General features: G+C 52.4%; 1 protein-coding gene across 1 annotated transcript in view; it reads left to right on the top strand.

Annotated features, from left to right (window-relative positions):
• COL11A2 (collagen type XI alpha 2 chain) overlaps positions 1 to 17,175 on the top strand; it is a gene marked incomplete at its 5' end in the record, with an annotated part of 47,975 nt that overhangs the window by 28,177 nt on the left and 2,623 nt on the right. The window contains 11 exon segments of the mRNA XM_068999195.1: positions 929 to 1,036; positions 1,922 to 1,975; positions 2,725 to 2,778; positions 6,400 to 6,507; positions 8,910 to 8,963; positions 9,091 to 9,126; positions 9,679 to 9,732; positions 11,581 to 11,803; positions 12,612 to 12,718; positions 13,946 to 14,008; positions 15,621 to 15,911. Of these exon segments, the coding sequence (XP_068855296.1) occupies positions 929 to 1,036; positions 1,922 to 1,975; positions 2,725 to 2,778; positions 6,400 to 6,507; positions 8,910 to 8,963; positions 9,091 to 9,126; positions 9,679 to 9,732; positions 11,581 to 11,803; positions 12,612 to 12,718; positions 13,946 to 14,008; positions 15,621 to 15,911 (1,152 nt within the window).

Below are 17,175 nucleotides of genomic sequence, written 5' to 3'. Positions count from 1 at the left end.
CCCAGAAGCCCCAAAATTCCCCCTGGAATCCCCGAATTCCCCCAGAATTCCCAAAATGTCTCCCAAAATCCCTCCCGGAAGCCCCAAAATTCCCCCTGGAACTCCCAAAATTCCCCTGGAAGTCCCAAAATCCTCCCAGAATCCCCAAATTCCTCCTGGAAGCCCCAAAATTCCCTCAGGAATATCCAAAATTTCCTCCCAGAAGCCCAAAATTCCCCCTGGAATTCCCAAAATTCCCCCAGAATTCCCCAGTTTCCCCCTGGAAGCCCCAAAATTCCTCCTGGAATTCCCAAAGTTCCCCTCAGAATCCCCAAAATCCCTCGTGGAATTCCCAAAATTCCCCCTGGAATCCCCAAAATTCCCCCAGAATTCCCAAATTTCCCCCTGGAAGCCCCAAAATTCCTCTTGGAAACCCCGAATTCCCCCAGAATTCCCAAAATGTCTCCCAAAATCCCTCCCGGAAGCCCCAAAATTCCCCCTGGAACTCCCAAAATTCCCCTGGAAGTCCCAAAATCCTCCCAGAATCCCCAAATTCCTCCTGGAAGCCCCAAAATTCCCTCAGGAATATCCAAAATTTCCTCCCAGAAGCCCAAAATTCCCCCTGGAATTCCCAAAATTCCCCTCAGAATCCCCAAAATCCCTCGTGGAATTCCCAAAATTCCCCTCAGAATCCCCAATTTCCCTCGTGGAATTCCCAAAATTCCCCCTGGAATCCCCAAAATTCCTCCTGGAAACCCCAAATCCTCCCAGAATTCCCAAAATTTCTCCCAAAATCCCTCCCGGAAGCCCCAAAATTCCCCCTGGAACTCCCAAAATTCCCCTGGAAGTCCCAAAATTCCTCCCAGAAACCCCCAAATTCCTCCCAGAATCCCCAAAATTCCTCCCAGAAGCCCCAAAATTCCCCCCGGAATTCCCAAATTTCCCTCAGGGGGAGCCAGGAGCGGGCGGAGCCCCCGGGAAAACCGGAGCCGTGGGACCGCCGGGAATGGCCGGGAAATCGGGACCCGAGGGGCTCCGGGGGCTGCCGGGAGCCGTGGTGAGGCGGAATTCCCGAAAAATCGGGAGCGGGAGCCGGAATTGCGGCATCGGGATGGAAAAATCCGGGATTGGGATCAAAAAATCTGGGATTGGGATCAAAAAATCTGGGATTGGGACCGGAATTCTGGGATTTGGACCCAAAATCTGGGATTGGGATCAAAAAATCTGGGATTGGGATCAAAAAATGTGGGATTGGGACCGGAATTCTGGGATTTGGACCCAAAATCTGGGATTGGGATCAAAAAATCTGGGATTGGGATCAAAAAATGTGGGATTGGGACCGGAATTCTGGGATTTGGACCCAAAATCTGGGATTGGGATCAAAAAATCTGGGATTGGGATCAAAAAAATGGGATTGGGACCAGAATTCTGGGATTGGAAGGAAAAATTGTGGGATTGGGACTGGAATTCTGGGATTTGGACCTGAAATTGGGGATTGGGACCCAAATTCTGGGATTGGGATCAAATTCTGGGATTGGGATCAAAAAATCTGGGATTGGGAGGCAAAAACCTGGGAAACCTGGGATTGGGGGATGGGAAATCTGGGATTCGGAGCTGAATTCTGGGATTGGGCCCCGAAATTCGGGATTGGGAGCAAAAATTGCGGGATTTGGGATCAAAAATCTGTGGGATTTGGATCAAAAACCCTGGGATTGGGATCAAAAAATCTGGGATTGGGAGCCAAAATTGCGGGATTGGGATGAAAATCGGTGGGATTGGGACCCGAAATCCGGGATTGGGAACCCAAATTGTGGGATTGGGACTGGAATTCTGGGATTGGGATCAAAAATTTGGGATTGGGAGGCTGAAATCCCAGGATTTCACCCCAAATCCCCCTGAATTTTGGGGACCCCCCCTGCCCTTTTCCCTCTTTTTTTTTTAGGGAGAACAAGGAAAACCGGGAAGCCCCGGCCAGGCCGGACCCCCCGGACCGGTGGTGAGTGATCCCAAAAAAAGGGGGATCCCAAAATAAAAGGATCCCAAAAAAAGAGGATCCCAAATTTATCCCCATTCCCCCAAAAAATTGGATCTCAAAAAATGGGAATTCCAAAAAAAAATGAGGGATCCCAAGAAAAGGGAATCCCAAAAAAAGGGATCCCAAATTTATCCCCGTTCCCAAAAAAAAATGGAATCCCAAAAAAAAGGGAATTCCAAAGAATGGGATCCCAAGAAAATGGGAATCCCCAAAAAAGGGATCCCAAATTTGTCCCATTCCCCAAAGAAATGGATCCCAAAAAAAAGGAGGATCCCCAAAAAAAGGAATCCCAAATTGATTCCCATTCCCCAAAAAATGGGAATTCCAAATAATGGGATCCCAAAAAAAAGGAATCCCAAAAAAATGTGATCCCAAATTTATCCCCGTTCCCAAAAAATGGGATCCCAAAAAAAGGAATCCCAAAAACAAGGGATCCCAAATTTATCCCCGTTCCCAAAGAATGGGATCCCAAAAAACCCCAGGAGTCCCAAAAAATGGAATCCCAAAAAAAGGAATCCCAAAAAATGGAATCCCCCAAAAAAACGAATCCCGAAAAAAGGGATCCCAAATTTATCCCCGTTCCCCAAAAAAATGGGATCCCCCAAAAAAACGGGAATCCCAAAGAATGGGATCCCAAAGGAAGGAAGAGGATCCCGACCGAGGGGATCCCGAACTGATTCCCAAAATTCCCAAAATTCCCCAAATTCCAGGGCCCCCCGGGGCTCCCGGGGCTCAAGGGAGACACCGGAGCCAAGGGCGAGAAGGTGAGCGGGAAAATCTTCCCCAAATTCCCCCAAATCCCCCAAATCCCCAAATTCCCCAAATTCCCCAAATTCAGGTGCTTGGGAACCCCAAAGTCCCCTCGGAATTCCCAAAATCCCCTCCAGAAACCCTAAAATTCCTCCTGGAAACCCCAAAATCTCCTCGGAATTCCCAAAATCCTCTCCAGAAACCCCCAAATCCCCTCAGAATTCCCGAATTCCTCCCTGGAATTCCCAAAAATCCTCCCTGGAAACCCCAAAATCCCCTCAGAATTCCCAAATTCCCCTCGGAATTCCCAAATTCCTCCCTGGAAACCCCAAAATCTCCTCAGAATTCCCAAAATCCCCTCCAGAAACCCCAAATTCCCCTGGGAATTCCCAAAAATCCTCCTGGAGACCCCAAAATCCCCTCAGAATTCCCAAAATCCCCTCCAGAAACCCCAAAATCCCCTCGGAATTCCCAAAAAAGCCTCCCTGGAATTCCCAAAATCCCCTCGGAATCCCCAAAACCCCCTCCAGAAACCCCAAAATCCCCTCAGAATTCCCCAAAATCCTCCTGGAAACCCCAAAATCCCCTCAGAATTCCCCAAATTCCCCTCGGAATTCCCAAATTCCTCCCTGGAATTCCCCAAATTCCTCCCTGCAAACCCCAAAATCTCCTCAGAATTCCCAAAATCCCCTCCAGAAACCCCAAAATCCCCTCAGAATTCCCAAATTCCCCTCCAGAAATCCCAAAATCCCCTCGGAATCCCCAAAATCCCCTCCAGAAACCCCAAAAAACCCCCAAAATTCCTCCCTGGAAACCCCAATATCCCCCGGAATTCCCAAAAAAATCCTCCCTGGAAACCCCAAAATCCCCTCGGAATTCCCAAAATCTCCTCAGAATCCCCAAAATTCCTCCCTGTAAATCCCAAAATCTCCTCAGAATTCCCAAAATTCCCTCCAGAAACCCCAAAATCCCCTTGGAATTCCCAAAAAAGCCTCTCTGGAATTCCCAAAATCCCCTCGGAAACCCCAAAATCCCCTCCGGAAACCCCAAAACCCCCTCTGGAAACCCCAAAATCCCCTCGGAATTCCCAAAAATCCCCTCTGGAAACCCCAAAATTCCTCCTGGAATCCCCCAAAATCCCCTTTTCCCCCCCACATTCCGCCCAAAAATCCCTTTTTTGCCCCCAAATCCCCATTTTCCCCCCCAAAATCCCCTTTTTCCCCTCAAACCCTCCCGAAAATCCCCATTTATCCCCCCCAAAATCCCCAGTTTCCCCCCAAAATCCTCTTTTTTTTCCCCAAAATAAATCCCTTCCCCCCCCAAATCCCCTTTTGCCCCAAATCCCCTTTTTTTGCCCCAAATCCCCATTTCCCCCCCAAAATCCCCATTTTCCCCCTAAATCCCCCCAAAAATCCCCGTTTTCCTCCCAAAACCCCCTTTTCTTCCCCAAAATCCCCCCTTTTTCCCCCAAACACTCCTGTTCTTCCCGAAATTCCCGTTTTTCCCGAAATCCCCATTTCTCCCCCAAATGCTCCCCTTTTTTCCCAAAATCCCCTTTTCTCTCCCCAAATGCTCCCATTTTTCCCGAACTCCCCTTTTTTCCCCCAAATGCTTCCATTTTTCCCAAAATCCCCGTTTTGCCCGAAATCCCTGTTTTTCCCAAAATCCCCGTTTTTCGCCCCACCCCTCCCCTTTTTCCAGAAATCCCTGTTTTATCCAAAATCCCCGTTTTCACCGAACTCCCCGTTTTTCACCCCAAATGCTCCCGTTTGCCCCAAAATCCCCATTTTTCCCCAACTCCCCGTTTTTCCTGAAATCCCCTTTTCTAACCCCAAAATCCCCGGTTTTCCCGAAATCCCCGTTTTTCCCAAAATCCCCGTTTTTCCTGAAATCTCCTTTTCTCACCCCACCCCTCCCATCTTCCCCAAAATCCCCATTTTTCCCAAAATCCCCTTTTTTTCCGCACTCCCCGTTTTGCCCGAAATCCGTGTTTTTCCCCCCAAACACTCCTGGTTTTCCCAAAATCCTCATTTTGCCCAAAATCCCCTTTTATTTCCCCCCCAAATCCCCATTTTTCCCAAACTCCCCATTCTGCCCGAAATCCCTGTTTTTCCCCCCAAACTCTCCCATTTTTCCCCAACTCCCCATTTTTCCTGAAATCCCCTTTTCTCACCCCAAAATCCCCGTTTTTCCTGAAATCCCCATTTTTCCCAAACTCCCTGTTTTTCCCGAAATCCCCGTTTCTCCCCCACCACTCCCCTTTTTCCCAAAATCCCCGTTTTTTCCCAAAATCCCCGTTTGTCCCCCACTGCTCCCGTTTTTCCCCAAATCCCCATTTCTCGCCCCAAACGCTCCCGTTTTTCCCAAACTCCCCGTTTTTCCCAAAATCCCCTTTTTGCCTGAAATCCCTGTTTTTCCCAAAATCCCCATTTCTCCCCCACCGTTCCCGTTTCTCCTGAACTCCCCCGTTTTTCCCGAAATCCCCGTTTTTCCCCCCAAACTCCCCGTTTTTCCTGAAATCCCCTTTTCTCGCCCCATTCCTCCCATTTTTCCCAAAATCCCCTTTTTTCCCAAAATCCCCATTTCTCCCAAACTCCCCATTTCCCCCAAAATCCCCATTTTTCCCAAACTCCCCATTTTCCCCAAAATCCCCATTTTTCCCAAAATCCCCATTTCTCGCCCCAAACGCTCCCGTTTTTCCCAAACTCCCCATTTTTCCTAAACTCCCCATTTTCCCCCAAATCCCCATTTTTCCCCAACTCCCCGTTTCTCCCCCACCGTTCCTGTTTTTCCCAAACTCCCCGTTTTTCCCGAAGTCCCCGTTTTTCCCAAAATCACCGTTTCTCACCCCAAAATCCCCGTTTTTCCTGAAATCCTCATTTTTCCCAAAATCCCCATTTCTCACCCCAAACGCTCCCATTTTTCCCAAACTCCCCATTTTTCCTAAACTCCCCATTTTCCCCCAAATCCCCGTTTTTCCCCAACTCCCCTTTTCTCCGCCACCGTTCCTGTTTTTCCCAAACTCCCCATTTTTCCCAAACTCCCCGTTTTGCCTGAAATCCCCGTTTTTCCCCCCAAACACTCCTGGTTTTCCCAAAATCCTCATTTTACCCCAAGTCCCCATTTTTCCCCCCCCAAAATCCCCATTTTTCCCAAATTTCCCATTCTGCCCGAAATCCCCTTTATTCACCCCAAATGCTCCCGTTTTTCCCAAGCTCCCATTTTTTCCTGAAATCCCCGTTTTTCCCAAACTCCCCGTTTTTCCCCAAATCCCCTTTTTTCCCGAAATCCCCGTTTCCCCCCCACCGCTCCCATTTTTCCCAAAATCCCCCGTTTTTCCCAAACTCCCCGTTTCTCCCCGACCGTTTCCGTTTTTCCCGAACTTCCCCGTTTCTCCCAAAATCCCTGTTTTTCCTGAAATCCTCATTTTTCCCAAAATCCCCATTTCTCACCCCAAACGCTCCCGTTTTTCCCAAACTCCCCATTTTTCCTAAACTCCCCATTTTCCCCCAAATCCCCATTTTTCCCAAACTCCCCGTTTTTCCCGAACTCCCCGTTTTTCCCAAACTCCCCGTTTTTCCCGAAATCCCCGTTTTTCACCCCAAACTCGCCTTTGCTGGCCCCATTCCCGCCAGGGCCACCCGGGGCTGCTGGGGCTGCTGGGCCCCCCCGGGGAGCCGGGGGCCAAAGGGGAGCGGGGGCGGCCGGGACCCCCCGGGAACGCCGGCACCAAGGGGGACACGGTGAGACAGAGGGCAAAGGCGGGAAAAAAGGGTGGGAAAAAAGGGCGGGAAAAAAAAGGGAGGGAAAAAGGGCGGGAAAAAAAAGGGAGGGAAAAAGGGCAGGAAAAAAGGGCGGGAAAAAAAGGGAGGGAAAAAAGGGGGGAAAAAAAGGGGGGAAAAAAAGGGAGGGAAAAAAGGGAGGGAAGAGAGGGAAGAAAGGCGGGAAAAAAAGGGCGGAAAAAAAGGGCGGGAAAAAAAGGGAGGGAAAAAAGGGGGGGAAAGAAAGGGGAGTGAAAAAATGGAGGGAAAAAGGGAGGGAAAAAAGGGAGGGAAAAAAAAGGGAGGGAAAAAAGGGGGGGAAGAAAGGGGAGTGAAAAAAGGGAGGGAAAAAGGGAGGGAAAAAAGGGAGGAAAAAAAAGGGAGGGAAAAAAGGGGGGGAAAAAAAAGGGAGGGAAAAAAGGGGGGGAAGAAAGGGTGGGAAAAAAAAAAGGGCGGGAAAAAAAAGGGAGGGAAAAAAGGGGGGGAAAGAAAGGGGAGTGAAAAAAGGGAGGGAAAAAGGGAGGAAAAAAGGGTGGGAAAAAAAAGGGAGGGAAAAAAGGGAGGGAAAAAAGGGGGGAAAAAAAGGGGGGGAAAAAAGGGAGGGAAAAAAGGGCGGAAAAAAAAAGGAGGGAAAAAAATGGGAGGGAAAAAAGGGAGGGAAAAAAGAGAGGAAAAAAAGGGAGGGAAGAAAGGGCGGGAAAAAAAAGGGAGGGAAAAAATGGGCGGGAAAAAAGGGCGGGAAAAAAGGGAGGGAAAAAATGGGCGGGAAAAAAGGGTGGGAAAAAAAGGGAGGGAAAAAAGGGGGGGGAAAAATGGGAGGGAAAAAAGGGAGGGAAAAAAGGGGGGAAAAAATGGGCGGGAAAAAAAGGGAGGGAAAAAAATGGGCGGGAAAAAAGGGTGGGAAAAAAAGGGAGGGAAAAAAAAGGGAGGGAAAAAAGGGGGGGGAAAAAATAGGAGGGAAAAAAGGGAGGGAAAAAAGGGAGGGAAAAAAGGGGGGAAAAAAAGGCGGGAAAAAAATGGAGGGAAAAAAGGGAGGGAAGAAAGGGAGGGAAGAAAGGCGGGAAAGAAAGGGGAGTGAAAAAAGGGGGGGAAAAAGGGGGGGGGGGAAGGGAAGAAGAAAAGGGAGGAAAAAAGGGTGGGAAAAAAGGGGGGGGAAGGGGAGGGAAAAAAGGCAGGAAAAAAGGGGTGGGAAAAAAGGGAGGGAAAAAAAAGGGAGGGAAAAAAGGGCGGGGAAAAAAAAGGGAGGGAAGAAAGGCGGGAAAAAAAGGGCGGGAAAGAAAGGGGAGTGAAAAAAGGGAGGGAAAAAAAGGGCGGGAAAAAAAAGGGCGGGAAAAAAGGGAGGGAAAAAAGGCGGGAAAAAGGGAGGGAAAAAGGGAGGGAAAAAAGGGAGGGGAAAAAAGGGCGGGAAAAAATGGGAGGGAAAAAGGGCGGGAAAAAAAGGGAGGGAAAAAATGGGAGGGAAAAAATGGGAGGGAAAAAAGGGGGGGAAAAAAGGGGGGGAAAAAAGGGAGGGAAAAAAGGGAGGGAAAAAAGGGAGGGAAAAAAGGGCGGGGAAAAAAGGGCGGGAAAAAAATGGAGGGAAGAAAGGGAGGGAAAAAAGGCGGGAAAAAGGGGCAGGAAAAAAAGGGTGGGAAAAAAGGGCGGGAAAAAAGGGAGGGAAAAAAGGGTGGAAAAAAAAGGAGGGAAAAAAATGGGAGGGAAAAAAGGGAGGGAAAAAAAAGGAGGGGAAAAAAGGAGGGAAAAAAAAGGGCGGGAAAGGGGCGATTTGGGGCAAAACCGGGAATTTGGGGGGGAAAAAACGGGAATTTGGGATGGGGAAAATGGGGATTTGGGGGGAAAATGGGGATTTCGGGAAGGGAAATTGGGATTTTGGGAGGAAAAGAATGGGGATTTGGAGGGAAAACCGAGGATTTTGGGGGGGGGGAAATGGGATTTTGGGGAAGAAAAATGGGATTTGGGAGGGCGAAAAATGGGATTTTTGGGGGGATTTTGGGGGAAAATGGGGATTGGGAGAAAAAAATGGGGATTTGGGGGAAAAATGGGGATTTGGGGAGAGATTTAGGGGAAAAAACTGGGATTTGGAGGGGATTCGGGGGTGGGAAATTGGGATTCTGGGGGGGGGAATGGGGATTCTTTTGGGGCGAAAAAATGGGATTTTGGGGGGATTTAGCAGGGAAAAGTGGGAATTTCAGGAAAAATGGGATGGGGGAAATTGGGATTTGAGGGGGGGAAATGGGGATTTGGGGAAAAAATGGGGATTTGGAAGAAAAAATGGGATTTGGTGGAAAAATCTGATTTTGGGGGGGAAAAAAGGGAATTTTGGGGGATAAAGGGAATTTTGGGGGGATTTTGGGGGGGGTCGTTCATTTTTGGGGGGTTTTTAGGGGATCCCCGGAGCCGCCGGACCCTTGGGACCCTCGGGACCCCCCGGACACCCCGTGAGTGGCCCCTCCCCCCCCCAAATTCCCCCACCCCCCAAATTCCCTGGATTTTGGGGAGGGGGCTCTGCTGCCCCTCCCCCCCCTTTAACCCCTCCCCCCCTTTTTTTCTCCCCTCCCCCCTCAGGGTCCGGCCGGGCCCAAAGGAGCCAAAGGAGCCATGGTGAGACCCCCCCCAAAAAAACCCCAAAACACCCCCAAAATCAGCCCAAAAAAACCCCAACCCCCGCCCAAAAAAACCCCAAAAACCCCAAAACCAGCCCCCAAAAAACCCAACCCCCACCCAAAATCAGCCCAAAAACCCCCAAAATCAGCCCAAAAAACCCCCAAAACCATCCAAAAAACCGCCCCAAAAATCCCCCCCAAAAAACCAAAGCCACCCCAAAAAATACCCCCAAAAATCCCCAAAAAACCCCAAAACCAGCCCAAAAAAACCCCAACCCCTCCCCCAAAACAGCCCAAAAACGGCCCCAAATCCCCCCCAAATCCCCTCAAACACCCCCAAAATCCCCCCAGGACCCCCCAGGCCCCCCCAAATCTCCCCCAAATCCCCTCAAACACCCCCAGGACCCCCACAAATCCCCCTAAAACCCCCCAAATCCCCCCCAGGACCCCCCAAATCCCCCCCAAATCCCCCCCAGGACCCCCCCAAATCCCCCTCAGGACCCCCCAAATCCCCCCCAGGACCCCCCCAACCCTCTCGTGTCCCCCCCAGGGCCAAGCGGGACCCAAAGGACAACGGGGCCCCCCCGGACCCCCCGGGCAGCCCGTGAGGGATTTGGGGGGTCCTGGGGGGGCTTTGGGGGGGATTTGGGGGAAATTTGGGGTCACTGGGAGGGTCCTGGGGGGGTTCGGGAGGGATTTGAGGGGTCCCGTGAGGGATTTGGGGGGTCCTGGGGGGATTTTGGGGGGGATCTGGGGAGCCCTGGGGGGATTCGGGGGGATTTGGGGGGTCCTGGGGGGATTTGGGGGGATTTGGGGGGTCCTGGGGGGATTCGGGGGGGATTTGAGGGGTCCCGGGAGGGATCTGGGGGGGTCCCGTGAGGGATTTGGGGGGTCCTGGGGGGTTGGGGGGGATTTGGGGGGTCCTGGGGGGTCCCGTGAGGGATTTGGGGGAGTCCTGGGGGGATTCGGGGGGATTTGGGGGGTCCCGGGGGGGAATTTGGGGGGGATTTGAGGGGTCCTGGGGGGCTTTGGGGGGGATTTAGGGGATCCCGGGAGGGATCTGGGGGGGTCCCGTGAGGGATGTGGGGGGTCCTGGGGGGGTTTTGGGGGGTCCTGGGGCGATTCGGGGGGATTTGGGGGGGTCCTGGGGGGGGTTTTGGGGGGGATTTGGGGGGTCCCGTGAGGGATTTGGGGGAGTCCTGGGGGGGTTGGGGGGGATTTGGGGGGTCCTGGGGGGTTTTGGGGGGTACTGGGGGGGTTCGGGGGAATCTGGGGGTCCTGGGGGGATTTTGGGGGGGATTTGGGGGGTCCTGGGAGGATTTTGGGGGGGATTTGGGGGGTCCCGGGGGGCAATTTGGGGGATCCTGGCGGGTTTGGGGGGGGATTTGGGGGGTCCCGGGGGGGGAAATCTGAGGGGCCTTGGGGGGGATTTGGGGGGTCCTCGGGGGAATTTGGGGTCACTGGGGGGGTCTTGGAAGGGTTTGGGGGGGATTTTTGGGAATTTTGGGGGGATTTAAGGGGTTTGGGAGGGGATTAGGGGGGTCCTGAGGGGTTTGGGGGGGATTTGGGGGGTCCTGGGGGTGTTCGGGAGGGATTTGGGGGGAACTGGGGGGATTTGGGGGGTTCTGGGAGGAATTTGGGGTCACTTGGGGGGGTTTGGGGGGGATTTGGGGGGTCCCGGGTGGGGAAATTTGGGGGATTTTGGGGGGATTTGGGGGGTCCTGAGGGGTTTGGGGGGGATTTGGGGGGAACTGGGGGGAATTTGGGGTCACTGGGGGGGTCCTGGGAGGGTTTGGGGGATCCTGGGGGGTCCCGGGGGGAATTTTGGGCTGGAATTTGGGGTTTCCAGGTGGAATTTTGGGGATTCCAGGTGGCGATTCTGATGGGATTTTGGAATATTTTGGGGGGAATTTTGGGGGAGGGAATTTTGGGATTCCCGGGTGGAATTTTAGGGTGGAATTTGGGGTTTCTGGGTGGAATTTTGGGCTGGAATTTGGGGTTTCCGGGAGGATTTGGGGGTGGAATTTGGGGTTTCTGGGTGGAATTTTGGGGCGGAATTTGGGGTTTCTGGGTGGAATTTTGGGGCGGAATTTGGGGTTTCTGGGTGGAATTTTGGGGCGGAATTTGGGGTTTCTGGGTGGAATTTTGGGGTGGAATTTTGGGATTCCGGGGTGGAATTTTGGGGCGGAATTTGGGGTTTCTGGGGTGGAATTTTGGGGTGGAATTTGGGATTCCCAAGGGGATTTTGGGGTGGAATTTTGGGTTTCTGGGTGGGATTTTGGGGTGGAATTTTGGGGGGGAATTTTGGGATTCCCGGGGTGGAATTTTGGGAATTCCACGTGGCGATTCTGTTGGGATTTTGGAACATTTTGGGGCGGAATTTTGGGCTGGATTTTCCCATCTAAATCCCGGCATTTTTCCCACCCCTCCCCCCGCCCCCCAAACCTTCCAGGGCCCCCCCGGTGAGGTGATCCAGCCCCTCCCCCTCCAAATTCCCAAGAAATCCAAGCGCTCCGTCCCTGCGGAATCCGGCGAGCGGGAATTCGGGGAGCTCCTGGGATCCCTGAATTCCCTAAAAACCGAGGTGGAGCAGCTGCGGAACCCGGCGGGATCCCGGGATCACCCTGCCAGGACCTGCCAGGACCTGCGGCTCAGCCACCCCGAGCTCCCGGACGGTGCGGGCTTTGGGGAATTGTTGGGGGGAATTTTTGGGGGAATTTTTTGGGGAATTTTTGGGGAATATTTTGGGATTTTGGGGGGGATTTTTGGGGATTTTTTGGGAATTTTTGGGGATTTTTTGGGGATTTTTGGGGAATATTTTGGGATTTTTGGGGGGATTTTTTTGTGAATTTTTGGAGGGAATTTCTGGGATTTTTTGGGGAATTTTGGAGGGATTTTTGGGGGATTTTTGGGGAATTTTTTGGGGAATTTTTTGGGGAATTTTTGGGAAATTTTTTTGGAATTTTTTGAGAATTTTTGGGGGAATTTTTGGGGAATGTTTGGAGAATTTTGGGGAATTTGGGGGGATTTTTTTGGGATTTTTTTTGGGAATTTTTGGGGAAATTTTGGGGAAATTCTTGGGGATTTTTAAAAAAAATTTTTGGGAATTTTTTGGGAATTTATGGGGAATTTTTTGGGGAACTTTGGGGGAATTTTTGGGGAATTTTGGGGGAATTTTTAGGGAATTTTTGGGGGGAAGTTTTGGGGAATTTTTGGGGGGGAATTTTGTGAATTTTTTGGGCAATTTTTTGGGAATTTTTTGGGAATTTTTTGGGAATTTTTTTGGGAAGTTTTGGGGAATTTTTTGGGGATTTTTTGCAAATATTTTTGGGAATTTTTTGAGAATTTTTGGGAAACTTTTGGGGAATTTTCAGGGATTTTTTGGGAGGAATTTTTGGGGAATTTTCGGGGAATTTTGGGGGGGGAATTTTTTTGGGGAATTTTGTGGGAATTGTCCTGTTTTATTTTTTTTCCCGGCACCAGGGGAATATTGGATCGATCCCAACCAAGGATGTTCCCGGGATTCCTTCAGGGTCTTCTGCAACTTCACGGCCGGCGGCGAGAGCTGCATCTTCCCGCAATTCCCACAGGTCCCCAAAGAATTCCCGAGAATTCCCAGAAATGCCCCGAGTTCCCCCCAGAAAAATCCCCCGGATTCCCAAAATAACCTCCCCCAATTTCCAAAAAAAATCCCCCGATTCCCAAAACCAAAAACCCCCAAATTCCCAAAAAAGTCCCTTGAATTCCCAAAAAGTTCCCCGAATTCCCCCCCAAAAAATTCCCCCAAAATCCAAAAAAAAATCCCCCGAATTCCTAAAAAAATCCCCCGATTCCCAAAAGAAAAACCCCCAAATTGCCCCCCAAAAAACCCAAATCCCCCCCAAAAATCCCCCAAATTCCCAAAAGAAATCCCCCAAATTCCCCCCCAAAAATCCCCCCAAATTCCAAAAAAACCTCCCCCAAATCCCCCCCAAAAAATCCCACGGATTCCCAAAAAAAATCCCCCAATTTCCCCCCAAAAGGTCCCCCCAAAATTCCCAAAAAACCCTCCCCGAATTCCCAAAAAAATCCCCCAAATTCCCCCAAAAAAGTCGCCCAAATTCCCCAAAACTCCCCCGATTCCTGAGGGGGGGCCCCAAATTCCCTCTGGAATTCCCAAGGATTGGGATCCCCAAATTCCCAAGGAATGGGATCCCAAAATTCCCAAGGATTGAGATCCCCAAATTCCCAAGGATTAGGGTCCCAATTCGAAGGATTCCCCAAATTCCCGAGGATTGGGATCCCAAAATTCCCAAGGATTGAGATCCCCAAATTCCCAAGGAATCCGATCCCAAAATTCCCGGCGAGAAGATTCCCGAGATTCCCAACCCGGGGGCTCCCAGCATTCCCAAATAACGGGATCCCGACATTCCCGAGGATCCCAAACCCCCCCAATCCTTGGGATCCCAACATTCCCGAGGATCCCAAACCCCCAATCCTTGGGATCCCGACATTCCCGAGGATCCCAAACCCCCAATCCTTGGGATCCCAAAATTCCCGAGGATCCCAAACCCCCCAATCCTTGGGATCCCGACATTCCCGCGGATCCCAAACCCCCCAATCCTTGGGATCCCGACATTCCCGCGGATCCCAAACCCCCCAATCCTTGGGATCCCAACATTCCCGAGGATCCCAAACCCCCAATCCTTGGGATCCCAACATTCCCGAGGATCCCAAACCCCCAATCCTTGGGATCCCGACATTCCCGAGGATCCCAAACCCCCCAATCCCTGGGATCTCCGGCATTCCCGGCATTCTCTCCCTTCCTCCTTTCCCAGGTGCCGCTCCCGGACCGGGATCCGCGCCAGGAAAATCCCTCCGGGCTCGGGGCCGCGATCCGGGTGAGGAGAATCCTCGGGAAAGCCCCAAATTCCCGCTTTTTGTCCCCAAATTCCCGCTTTTTGCCTCAAATTCCCACTTTTTCTCCCCCAAATTCCCGCTTTTTGCCTCAAATTCCCACTTTTTCTCCCCCAAATTCCCGCTTTTTCCCCCCAAATTCCCGCTTTTTGCCTCAAATTCCCACTCTTCCCCCAAAATTCCTGGTTTTTCTCCCCCAAATTCCCACTTTTTGCCTCAAATTCCCGTTTTTCCCCCCAAATTCCCGCTCTTCCCCCAAAATTCCCACTTTCCCCCCAAATTCCCGCTTTTCCCCCAAATTCCCGCTTTTCCCTCCCTCATTCCCACTTTTCCTGCCTCATTCCTGCTTTTTTCCCGCCATCATTCCCGCCCTCATTCCCGCTTTTTCCTGCTTTTTCCCGCCATTATTCCCGGCTTTTCCCCGCAAATCCCCATTTTTCCATGGTTCCCCCCCCCTTTCCCGCCGTTATTCCCATTTTTCCATGGTTTCCCACCATTTTTCCCACCATCATTCCCACCCTCATTCCCACTCTCATTCCCACTTTTTCCCGCTCCCATTCCCGCTTTTCCTGCCCTCATTCCCGCTTTTTCCCGCCATTATTCCCACTTTTCCCCCCAAATCCCCATTTTTCCATGGTTTCTCCTCCGTTCTTTTTCCCGCCTCATTCCCGCTTTTTCCCGCCGTTTTTCCTGCCATTGTTCTCACTTATTCCCACCATAATTCCCGCTTTTCCCTCCCTCATTCCCGCTGTTTCCCGCCCTCATTCCTGCTTTTTCCCGCCCTCATTCCCGCTTTTTCCTGCCCTCATTTCTGCTTTTTCCCGCTGTTTTTCCCGCCCTCATTCCCGCTTTTTCCTACCCTCATTCCCGCCCTCATTCCCACTTTTTCCCACCGTTTTTCCCACCCTCATTCCCGCTGTTTCCTGCCCTCATTCCCACTTTTTCCTGCCCTCATTCCCGCTTTTCCCGCCTCATTCCCACTTTTTCCCGGCCTCATTCCCGCTTTTTCCCGCCCTCATTCCCGCCCTCATTCCCACTTTTTCCCGCCGTTTTTCCCGCCCTCATTCCCACTTTTTCCCGCCCTCATTCCCACTTTTTCCCGCCCTCATTCCCGCTTTTCCCGCCTCATTCCCGCTTTTTCTCACCCTCATTCCCGCTTTTTCCCGCCCTCATTCCCGCCCTCATTCCCGCTTTTTCCCGCCCTCATTCCCGCTCTCATTCCCGCTTTTTCCCACCATTTTTCCTGCCCTCATTCCCGCTTTTTCCCACCCTCATTCCCGCTGTTTCCCGCCCTCATTCCCGCCCTCATTCCCACTTTTTCCCACCGTTTTCCCTGCCCTCATTCCCGCTTTTTCCCACCCTCATTCCCGCTTTTTCCCGCCCTCATTCCCGCCCTCATTCCCACTTTTTCCCGCCTCATTCCCGCTTTTTCCCGCCCTCATTCCCGCCCTCATTCCCACTTTTTCCCACCGTTTTCCCTGCTCTCATTCCCGCTTTTTCCCACCCTCATTCCCGCTTTTTCCCGCCCTCATTCCCGCCCTCATTCCCACTTTTTCCCACCGTCTTCCCCGCCCTCATTCCCGCTTTTTCCCGCAGTTTTCCTACCGGGACGCGGAGCTGCTCCCTGTGCCCGTGGTCCAGGGCACCTTCCTGCGCCTGCTCAGCTCCTCCGGCCGCCAGCGCCTGGCGCTGCCCTGCCCGCCCCATTCCCGGCCCGGCAATTCCCAGAATTCCCAGAATTCCCAGGAAAAGCCCCGGGAGCAGCCCCGGGAAGGCGGCAAGGCCGGGCAGAATCCCGGGAATTTCGCCGCTTCCCTGCGGCTCCTGGGAGCCAACGAGGAGGAGCTGGGAGCCGCCGACGTCCGGATCCTGGAGGACGGATGCGGGGTGGGAAAAGCGGGAATTTCCTGGGATTTGGGGTGGGAAAAGCGATTTTGGGGTGGGGAAGGGGAATTTTGGGATGCGGGGTGGGAAAAGCGGGAATTTTGGGGGGATTTGGGGTGAGGAAAGCACCGGGGCCGCTTGGGCCGCCTCCTGCTGGAGCTGCGCTCGCAGTTCCCGGCTCTTTTCCCATTCCCGGCTCTTTTCCCATTCCCGGCTCTCTTTTCCCATTCCCGGCTCTTTTCCCATTCCCGGCTCTTTTCCCATTCCCGGCTCTCTCATTCCCGGCTCTTTTCCCATTCCCGGCTCTCTTTTCCCGGATTCCCCATTCCCGGCTCTCTTTTCCCATTCCGGCTCTCTTTTCCCATTCCCAGCTCTCTTTCCCCATTCCCGGATTCCCCATTCCCGGCTCTCCCATTCCCGGCTCTTTTCCCTCATTCCCGTCTCTCATTCCCGCAGCCCCGGGGTCTCTCTGGCCGCCTCCTGCTGGAGCTGCGCTCGCAGTTCCCGGCTCTCTTTTCCCATTCCCGGCTCTTTTCCCATTCCCGGCTCTTTTCCCATTCCCGGCTCTCTTTTCCCGAATTCCCCATTCCCAGCTCTCTTTCCCCATTCCCGGATTCCCCATTCCCGGCTCTTTCCCCATTCCCAGCTCTCTTTTCCCATTCCCGGCTCTCTTTTCCCGAATTCCCCATTCCCAGCTCTCTTTCCCCATTCCCGGATTCCCCATTCCCGGCTCTTTCCCCATTCCCGGCTCTCTTTTCCCATTCCCGGCTCTTTTCCCATTCCCGGCTCTCTTTTCCCGAATTCCCCATTCCCGGCTCTTTCCCCATTCCCGGATTCCCCATTCCCGGCTCTTTCCCCATTCCCAGCTCTCTTTTCCCATTCCCGGCTCTTTCCCCCATTCCTGGCTCTCTTTTCCCGAATTCCCCATTCCCGGCTCTTTCCCCATTCCCGGATTTCCCATTCCCGGATTTCCCATTCCCGGCTCTTTCCCCATTCCCGGATTTCCCATTCCTGGATTTCCCATTCCCGGCTCTCTTTCCCCATTCCCAGATTCCCCATTCCCGGCTCTCTTTTCCCATTCCGGCTCTCTTTTCCCATTCCCAGCTCTCTTTCCCCATTCCCGGATTCCCCATTCCCGGATTCCCCATTCCCGGCTCTTTCCCCATTCCCAGATTCCCCATTCCCGGCTCTTTCCCCATTCCCGGATTCCCCATTCCCGGCTCTTTTCCCTCATTCCCGTTTCCCTTTTCCCGCAGCCCCGGGGTCT

The sequence above is a fragment of the Aphelocoma coerulescens genome, unplaced genomic scaffold (assembly GCF_041296385.1).
Source record: "Aphelocoma coerulescens isolate FSJ_1873_10779 unplaced genomic scaffold, UR_Acoe_1.0 HiC_scaffold_271, whole genome shotgun sequence".
NCBI classification, from domain to species: domain Eukaryota; kingdom Metazoa; phylum Chordata; class Aves; order Passeriformes; family Corvidae; genus Aphelocoma; species Aphelocoma coerulescens.
The sequence above is the reverse complement of the archived record's forward strand: the minus strand, read 5'-3'. Positions and strand labels throughout refer to the sequence as shown.